Source organism: Fistularia commersonii, chromosome 14 (genome assembly GCF_037954325.1).
Source record: "Fistularia commersonii isolate RoL2024-O1a breed Wild chromosome 14, RoL_Fcom_v1.0, whole genome shotgun sequence".
NCBI classification, from domain to species: domain Eukaryota; kingdom Metazoa; phylum Chordata; class Actinopteri; order Syngnathiformes; family Fistulariidae; genus Fistularia; species Fistularia commersonii.
In genome coordinates, this window is record NC_141297.1 from 634,779 (window position 1) to 645,000 (window position 10,222).

Here is a 10,222-nt window from a genome sequence, read left to right on the forward strand (position 1 = left end):
ACAGTCCAGAGCGTAGGAGAGCGTGGAGAAGAAGTGAAGAGACGGATCCAAGCAGGTTGGAATGGGTGGAGAAAAGTGTTAGGTGTGCTGTGTGATAGAAGACTTTCAGCCAGAATAAAAGGAAAGGTGTGCAAGACAGTGGTGAGACCAGCGATGATGTTTGGACAAGAAACTGTTCCAATGACCAAAAGACAGCAGGCAGAACTAGAGGTTGCAGAGATGAAGATGTTGAGGTTCTCTTTGGGAGTGACCAGGATGGAGAGGATCAGGAAGGAGTCCATCACTCCACTGATCAGCTCCACTGAACGCCACAGGAGGTCTTTCCTTCCTGAGGCTATCAGACTTTTTAATTCCTCTTCCTTCAGCCGAAGGGAATCTTCAAATATTTGTACTTTTTCAGACCTTAAAACACTTTATAGCTTTAACTTTGACACTTTATGTTTTATTTGAATTTCCTACTCTCCTGCCTTCCTACTATTATCTATTTTTGTTATGTTTTACTTGAAACTCTGGCACAACAATTTCCTTTGGGATAAATAAAGTTGTTCTTATTCTTATTCTTATTCTTATTCTTATTCTTATTCTTATTCTTATTCTTATTCTTATTCTTATTCTTATTCTTATTCTTATTCTTATTCTTATTCTTATTCTTATTCTTATTCTTATTCTTATTCTTATTCTTATCAGAGGAACGGCACATGTGAGATGTTTTGGAGAGAAGGTCAGAGAAGCCAGACTGAGATGGTTGGGTCATGGACAGAGGAGGGATAGAGAATATATTGGTAGACGGACGCTGGAGTTGGAGCTGCCAGGCAAGAGGTCTGGAGGAAGACCAGAGAGAAGATTTATGGACGTCGTGAGAGAAGATATGAAGGTAGTTGGTGTGAGAGAGGAGGATCCAGAGAATAGGGTTAGATGGAGAAGGTTGACGCGCTGTGGCGACACCTGAAGGGAAAAGCCGAAAAAAGAAGAAGAAGAAGAAGAAGAAGAAGAAGAAGAAGAAGAAGAAGAAGAAGAAGAAGAAGAAGAAGAAGAAGAAGAAGAAGAAGAAGAAGAAGAAGAAGAAGAAGAAGAAGAAGCTCTATGGACGAATGTATTCTCTCGTCCATCCCAATAATGGGAGTCAGATGTTCCAGTCCCTTCCATCACCACAGGTGGATGAAATCCAGCACCTCGCCATGCAGGCTGTTCTTCCAAACATCTGTGAAAGAAGGGGAGTCTCTCAGGATCTCGGTGAGTTCCAGCGTGGAGCCGTGATAGGAAGCATCAACAAATACAGTCCTGATTGTTCCACAGTCGACCTTCAGCCGATGAGAAGAACATGGAAGCGATGGGGAACCACGGCAACTGAGGGGACGGCGAGGCCCGTGGCGCCGAGAGGTGGCCAACTCTCTGCAGGGTCAGTGGTTACAGACCTCCAAGCTTCATGTGGCCTTCAGATGAGCTGAAGATCAGTGTGCAGAGAGCTTCATAGAGTGGGTTTCCTCTGGATTAAGAATGATATGTTAAATCAGGGGAGCCAGTACTTCTGTCTTGTAAAGTGTACCTGCATTCTGACACACTCCTCCATACAAGCATCTGCATTGAGTCAGAGGTCTGCAAGGCCTTCTCTTCTTCTTCTTCTTCTTCTTCTTCTTCTTCTTCTTCTTCTTCTTCTTCTTCTCCTCCTTTGGTCTTTCCCTTCAGGGTCTCCACAGTGAATCCACCTTCTCCATCTCACCCTGTTCTCTGGATCCTCCTCTCTCACACCAACTACCTTCATATCTTCTCTCACCACGTCCATCCATCTTCTCTTTGTTCTTCCTCTTGACCTCCAATTCCAGCATCCGTCTACCAATACATCCCCTCTCCCTCCTCTGTCCGTGACCCAACCATCAGCGTTTCCAAAACATCCAGCATGAGCTAAATCATCTGACTCAGAGACCGATTTCAATGACTCTTCCATACATACTGCTCTCCTGCACCGTGCACGGCGTCTATAACTATTCATGATCCTTCTAAACTCCAAGCAAAGCTCTCACTGCAAAATGTCGCTGTACCCGCACGAGGACAATTCAAAATCTTGAATCTTATATTTTGCCCATGAATACTTATGAAATGGTTCCAAAGAGTCCGTCCACTTCCTTTTTTCAAAGCTTTTATAGCTTTTTGGCGCAGCGTCCCTGCGCCCTCTGCTTCTGTCAAACCAACATCTTCATCTTGTTGATGGATCCATCCAACCACCTCCATGAGGTTGCACCAGTCCAGCTGAGAAGAAACATCATCGGCGGCTGCTTTGGGTGTCACTTCCAAACCAAAGAACTTGTACACGAAGACGGTTAATGGCTTTTCCTTCTGACGCTTATTGATCGATATTTGCTCACCTCATCAGCATCTGCAGATTTCCTCGTGGGCATCAGCTCCAAACACAGATATGTTTGTTTATTATTCCCCCAAAAACGAGGAGAACAGGGCGGACGCCGAGAGACGTGGCTGTTTTGTGTCCGGGCCTCCCGGGCCTCCCGGGCCTCCCGGGCCTCCCGGGCCGGTCACGGGACGACGAAACCGTAACGGAACTGAACACAAATGAATAGTGGGCAGTGCAGTGCCTCCCCGCTCTGGGGGACAACCTGGACCGACCCCTGGATCGACCTCAGGACCGAACCCTGGACCGGCCCCTAGACCGACCCCTGGATCGACCTCAGGACCGAACCCTGGACCGGCCCCTGGACCCACCCCTGGATCAACCCCCGGACCGACTCCTGGACCGGCCCCGGGTTCGACCCCTGGACCGGCCTCAGGACCAGCCGCGGGTTCGACCCCTGGACTGACTCCAGGACCGGCCCCTGGACCGGCCCTGAGTTCGACCCCTGGACCGGCCCCTGGATCGACCCCTGGACCGGCCCCTGGATCGACCCCTGGACCGGCCCCGGGTTCGACCCCTGGACGACCCCTGGACCAAAGTTGAAAAGAAAGACACGACCACCTCCTATGAACAGATGCAGACGTTTTAACCTTCAACAGAATAATTTCAAGTTTATTTCATTTTGTTTCACATGGATCCCATATAATAAGAATACAGCGGAATTCTGGAGAATCTTGATTTTTTTTCTCTTTTTCTCTGACTTATCATTATCATACTAATATGAATACATCATACACAATAAACACAACACTATCCAAAGGTGTAGAGAGAATCACAAGACATCATTCACCACTAACAACAGAGTATATTTCATTTCAGCATATTTATAAGAGCTACAATGAAGGAGAACGGAACGGGGGCGGACGAGGGGCCGAGGTGCTTCTTCGCCGCCGGAATCGAAATACCCTGATTGGAAAGAGACGAGCGTCTCCCCGAGGAGGCGGAGCCGGGTTCCGTCCCGACCCGGCCGAGTCCCGTATCCGAGGAGACGGCCGCGTCGCCCGGAATCGAGACGCCGTCGCGCGTCGCTCTCGGGGCGGAACGCGGCGGCGTCGGGTCGGTGTTCGACGGGTCGTCGGATCCGGCGCGCCGCAGTTCTACCGGATTGCGGCTTCCTGCCGTTTGGGGCCCGTCGGTCGTCGCCGGGGGCGATTTAGCGTCCGAGGAAGTACCTGTGTGCATAAATCTGCCGGCCTGGCGGAGGCCGACGGCGAGTAGGTCTGCGGCCGCGGGACCCTGGCGCTCTCCTCCGACGGCGTCGACGCGAGTATCTCCGATTGCGTTGCGATAGAAACACCGGTTTCCAAAAAACAAAAAAAAAAAAACAAACAAACTATATGACTCTGTCTCACAACTTTCCGGACCACGTTAAAGGCAATCGAAAACGGAGGACGAGGTTCATCGACGGAAACGAATCGACCGATAGATAAAGAAATAAAACCCGTTGGATGCCGACGAACAAAACAAACACACGATTTTCAAAACTGTCGCTCGCCGTCCCGACGCACGACGATCATACCGATAGCGCACTATAGCAGTTTTTGAAACAGCACAGCAAATATAAGATGCTACCATGCTCACTAATTTTCATAACCCTATGCATTTTGGAGTTTCAAAACAGGGGGGTCTAAAATATCACGAGGGTCGGACCTCTCCGGACAGACGGAAGAAACACGCACGAAGACAAATAAAATCCGGACTCGCTTCTCGGACCAGTATCTACTCGGTGCTATTGCTATACGTCGCCGTCGCCCTCCGCCTCCACGCGGATGATCTTCTCGTCCTCCCGGCTGCACGAACGGTTATTCCGCCCCTTTCGCCCGCGCCCGAAGTCCCGCCCGAAAACGCCGACCGACTGGAACGGAACCGACCGAACAAACGCGAGGGTTCGAAGCAAAACGGGAGATGTTCCGAGAGCCCGCGATGAACGGATGCGAGTGTCGGCGGGTCCAAAACCAAACGCTATTCGCTCCCGAACAGAACCGAATGAGATGCAATTGAATAACTCTGTGCTCAACATTTGTTGTATAACAACTAATATGGAGTGCACAATTATTCAACCGGGTACATAGAATCATATATATATATATATATCAGCATGTCGATATTTACACAGCACAGACAAATACATTCTCCCAAGTTAGATATTACTACAGTTTTCTTTTCATAAATGTAAGTCTTCTCCATGACAAGAATTCTCTTCAATGTTCGTCAATGTACGTTTTGGTATTTGTATTCAAGTTTTTCTCGTATAACCAAACAGACAATCCTCTGTTGTCTTCTACAGTTAAATACATCACGAGAATAAACATCATGGTACAGCAAAGACCCCCGCCCCCCCGCCCCCCCCGCCCACCCACCCACCCTCACCCCAATCCCGCCCCCTAGTGGTGTTGCCCCCCCACCCCCGAGGCCCCAACCGGCGTCGACCCTCCGTGCCTCTCTCCCTTTTTGCCTGTCAACTCACAAACACACAAACAGACTGAACAGAGGAGTGCAGAAATGCAGGCGGCGGCGGCGGCGGCGGCGGCGGACGAGGCCACGTGCCGTCATCACGAGGTCACCCTGGGAGGAGGACGGAGGGAGGAGGAGGACAGTCAGAGATGGAAAAGGACACGCCGGCCGTCACGCGAGTCATACGCCGGCAAAAGTGCCGGTGCGATGCGACGCGGGAGAACGGATGCGAGGTCGGCGAAGCCGCCCTTCTCGGGAACTCTCCAGCAAATTCGGATCGGATTTGTTTGATGCGATGGAGAGGGCGCGAAGGCCAGAGGGACCGAGGTACGTCACGCGATCGGCCGGCGCTCGGTTCGACAAATCGCGCATCTTCGCTCGGTCTGTTTACACTCACCATCCTGCAGCTGGGGTTTCACTGGACGGGCTCACATCTGATTGGAGTAGGAGGTGGGCTGCTGGTCGTAGCCCTGGCTGTACCCGCCGTCCTCGTTATAGCCTCCCTGCTGGCCGTAGTCGGGCTGGTAGCCTCCCTGGGATCCGGCGTAGGGGTCCTGCTGGCCGTAGCCCCCTTGGGCGAAGGTGTCGGGGGCCGGCTGCTTTTCCTGCGACGACACGTACGTCCCGGCGAAGGCGGCCATCCAGCCGGTCTCCTTGAACACGAACCACAGGTTCCCGATCCACAGGATCACGTTGATGAAGCCAAAAGCCTGCCGGGGAGGAAGGGTTGCAAAAGGTGAGCCGCCCACGTCCGCGACCTGGCGTTTCAAGCGGCGCCGAATCTTCGATCGCGAGTCGCGTTTTCGGCGGCGCGATCGTCGGGGACTCGTCGATTCTTCCGGTATCTCAGCGCCATCGATGGGACTTGGAGTGTAAGCGGAGGTGAGGCGCAGCTCCACGGGTGTCAGACCTCGGCAGAAAAGGGCCAAAAAGCCCAAGCGTACCCGCGATGACGGCCTTTACCATCACAATCTTTACAATCGCTTTGTACATGAAGTCCTTCCTCTCCTCGGGTCTGTCTGTTGGTTTGTTTGTTTGTTTAGAAGTTTGTTAGGACAGTGTACAAATACATGAAGCACAGAGGCAGAGATGTTTGTACCAGATTATAGCTCATAGCTACTTTCCATCTGTAGTCCTGGACAATACAAATGTAAAACGGTATAAAATAGACAATATATATGAAATATACAGATAGGCAATAAAATAACTACACAATATATAAACAGGCAATAAAATATGTATTTTGCAAGTTGAAAGTGCTATTGTTGTGACATTGTTACTTTGGTCATCTGGGGCCCATCAGATGTTACTCAGAAGGGAAACATCTGATGGGTCAAGAGCAGCTTCGGGAAAATCTGACTCACCACTGAGGTGTTGAGGCCAGAAACCTTGGGGTCGTAGACCTCGCGGCAGACGGTCTCGGGCTCTTTGCAGGCCGGGGCCTGTTTGACCACCATCTCCGGATCGGTGGCCGCTTTCACATCCGACAGGCCTTTAGCCCAAGCGCACGAGGACACCAGCCACATGAAGGCGAACACCGCCGTCACCACGAAGTCCTGAGAAGGAAACGATCAGAGCTCGGCGACCGACGAAAACCCCGTCGGTCGTTTCCTGAGAGTCAGGCCAACTCACGATCTGGGGGCCCTTGTTGTTCTCGCGGTACTTCTCCAGGATGAAGCAGTACACGGAGAGAGCCGCCATCGAGTAGAGGAAGGAGAAGACGCCGATGGTGACGAAGAACTCGGCCGACGAAGAGTAGTCCCCGATCAGGAACACGCGGTCTGGGTTCCCTCCCTTACAGGTGGGGGTGTCAAAGTAAACCTGATGGAGCCTGAGAACAGAAGGACACACTGAGCAGACGGGCGATGAAGATCCTCGTAGGCGACCCGGATGGAACCGCCCGTCGCTGCGACCGAACCACCGGCGGCTACGAAAGGCTCATTTCTCCTCGAATAAAGCGTCGGTTTCGAACGCGGTCAAAGGTCACTGCCCGCGGACCTCCTGCGGCGCTTTCTGTCGCCAGGGCTGCTCGGCAAACGGCCACCAGAGGGCAGCGCGGAGTTCAGAGCGTTTCAGACAATAACAACGATGGCGTCGATGGAGGAGCTGCAGATCATCTAGTCCAGGGGTCGGCGACCCGCGGCTCTTCCATCTTTACACTCCGAGCGACTTGGGAAAATAAATTATAAATATTGAATTGAAGTGTATTTCATTTGTTTTGTATTGTCACTTTATTGTCACTTTGTATTGTCACTTGTTACGAAGACACTTATAGTTTTATCACTGCTTACTAAGACACTTTATAGTTTCACTGAAACACTTTATAGTTTATAGTTTATTTTTATTTCTAATTCTGCCTTTCTTTATTATTTATTACTGTTATATTTTCTGTAACTCTGGCACTGCAATTTCCTTCGGGATTAATAAAGTTGTTCTTATTCTTATTCTTATTTGTGTTAATTCCTTTCTTTAACTTTTAGTTCTGAGTTGGAAGATTGTTGTGATCTTGAACTATTAAATAAAATCATATTTATTATTTTTCGCCGCTCAAAATAACGTCACACTGGCGGAAGCCGGTATACCCGCCCGCCGGTAAAGTCCCGATGTGCAGATGCTGTGCGCAGAAGTTCAGGAGCAGAAGTCCCATAAACCAGGTAAAATATAATATTTATGAAGATATTTTGCAAATATTTATTTCTTATTGTTTACTGACACAGTGATTTTTTTCCCGATTTATTTTTAAGAGTCAGGTCAAGGCTCCGCTACACGCTCTGAAAGCCCAAAGCTCAAAATGAGTTCATTACATAAATAAGATTTAATTTTCTCTGTAATACTTTGTGAATTTCAGAAGCAACACACTCGTTTATACAAAGTGTAAAGGTCATAAAAAGCAATATATACAGTGGTGCCTTTATTTTAGACGTCAAAGAGTAATTGCGGCTCCCAGTGTTTCTTTTCCGAGGAAACCGGGTCCAAATGTCTCTTTGGGTGTTCAGGGTTGCCGCCCCCTGGACTGGATTCTAAGAAAGAGGCAGCACAGTAGACAAAGGCGCTCTGTGCTCGCATCAAATACATGATTGGTGAAGAATTCTTCTCCCTCGTTTTACTGATGCCATGGTTTCTTCTCTATTCTTTCTGCTGGTCACCCTTGTGCATCCTGTGCGACACTCCCCTGACACTCCCCTGACACTCCCCTGACACTCCCCTGAGGCCTTAGACGTTGCTGACCTGAGGTTTCCTTTTGGAAGAGCAGATGAAGAGCGCTTGAATCCACAACCACAAACCGGGATTAAACCATAACAGTGGATTTGACAGCTATCTGGACACAACTCTGCTTCACAGAACCGTCTCTGATGGAACGGACAAACAACAGCAGAGATGGAGTTCTGCCTTTGCTGCCTGTGTCCTCAGAGGTTGGTGGTTCCAACCTCCGAACCCCCCGCCTGCATCTTGAAGTGTCCTGAGGCAGGATACTTGAACCTGGAGCAGCGCCGCTCAGGAGCTCAGCGGTTGTCTTGGAAACAAACGTTTCTGGTTCAATTCCCAAGTTCCCCCCTAGAGTGTTGAAGTGCAGTTCAGCAGGACACTGGGGCTCCAACTGCTCCCCGGGTGCTCCTCAGGGTTCGTCCATGATGCTTTCATGCAGTGGATTCATTTAGCTGATGTGTATCACTGAAGGGAGCTAATAAAGGGCTTTCTCCTTCTTCTTCTTCTTCTTCTTCTTCTTCTTCTTCTTCTTCTTCTTCTTCTTCTTCTTCTCCTTCTTCTTCTTCTTCTCCTTCTTCTTCTTCTTCTTCTTCTCCTTCTTCTTCTTCTTCTTCTTCTTCTTCTTCTTCTTCTTCTTCATCTTCTTCTTCTTCTTCTTCTCTGTAGGGTTGGCAGAGCAGGCATCACGCAGAAGGGAAGGTTGGCAGTTTGATCCACGGCTCCTCCTGTTTTTTGTCTTGGACTGACGCTGAGCCCCCACTTGCCCCTGATGGTATGGTTACCACCTTGTATGCTCAGTGTCTGAGTGTCAACAGGGGAATGTGAAGGTGAGGAAAGCGCTTTCTAAGCTGAGATGGTTTACCTTCTGAGACAAGGTTCACACCTGAGACTCTCGAGTGGAGAGTTGTGACGTGTGAACTTCTCCACGTGGAGCAGAACCATCACAGGAGCTCAAGCAGAACCTTGAAAGCAGACACCTTCCTCTTGGTTCAGTGAAGCTCCTCGGTCTCCTCCGGGATCCACGTCCCTTCAATGACCTCCTCATCCCTCTCTTTTCTCTACGCTTGGCACCTCGAACCCTGAAGCAGGTGGACACTGGTATCTGCTCCAATCTTCTTCAGCTCTGCGATGTCCGGGGGTGTTTGGTGGAACATTCCGGGGTCTGGTGGAGGTTTACGCAAACTAGCGGTGCCTTTGGGTCTGGTGGAGGTATCTGGGTCCTGGTGAAGGTGCCTCCAAACACAACCCGCCGGTTCCCCGACCCCGGAGGCGACCTCGCCAGAACGTACCTGAAGGGGTAGTCGAATTTGACTTCTATGCTGAGGTCACTCTCGGAGCGGTTGGAGCACTCGATGCTCATCCTGAACATCCCCGAGTAGCTGCCGCACGTGGAGAAGGCGAAGATCGCGAAGATCTGGAGGACGAGAGGAGACACGGGAGAGACATGTTCAGACGTCTTAGAGTCACGGCGGCCCTCCTCCCGCCCGGGCCTCTCCCGTGCGGCGCTGCCGCGAGCATGCGGGACGCCGCGAGGGGGGGGGAAACAGGCCACGCCTTCTTCCTCCACCACCTGCCGCGTCCTTCCAGCACGCCCACGTGCTGCGGCGGGGAGGGAAAACACACTCTGTGCAAATCTATGCGGCGCCGTGGCGGCTTCTACCGCTGGGGCTGCGCCGGTTGCCATGGTTACCACCCCATCTGATCGATATGCCGTTCGGTTTCGGACTGGCGCGCGAGCGTCTGCGGCGGAAAGGCAACGGACGGCACCGACAATCCCAGCAAAAACACACACGCACACACACACACACACACACACACACACACACACACACACACACACACACACACACACACACACACAGGCAGCAGATTAGACACGTCAGACTATTTTTAACCACACCCTCTCCACACTGCAGGCAGAGCCGATTGGATGGACAATCCAGCTATTAATCCGAGCGAGGTGCTTCGCCATCTGTCACCCAATACCCAGCCACAAGCAGCTATGCAACCGGCAAACACACACACACACACACACACACACACACACACACACACACGTCCAGCTCTTGTAGCGTCTTTCTGCCGCACACTAAACTGTTTACGTTAATCCCTCAGCTGATGTGAATTGCAGGGTAGTTCTGCAGGTTCCTGCAGGGG

The 10,222-nt window shown here is 50.8% G+C and overlaps 1 protein-coding gene across 1 annotated transcript in view; it reads right to left on the bottom strand.

Annotated features, from left to right (window-relative positions):
- Positions 1-4,806: 4,806 nt before the first annotated feature.
- Positions 4,807-10,222, bottom strand: part of sypb (synaptophysin b) — an 11,300-nt gene continuing 5,884 nt past the window's right edge. The window contains exons 3-7 of the mRNA XM_086159106.1: positions 9,355-9,479; positions 6,491-6,689; positions 6,223-6,414; positions 5,256-5,568; positions 4,807-4,969 (exon numbers count right to left, since the gene is read on the bottom strand). Of these exons, the coding sequence (XP_086015232.1) occupies positions 5,287-5,568; positions 6,223-6,414; positions 6,491-6,689; positions 9,355-9,479 (798 nt within the window). The 3' untranslated portion in view covers positions 4,807-4,969; positions 5,256-5,286. The remainder of the gene's footprint in view (positions 4,970-5,255; positions 5,569-6,222; positions 6,415-6,490; positions 6,690-9,354; positions 9,480-10,222) is intronic.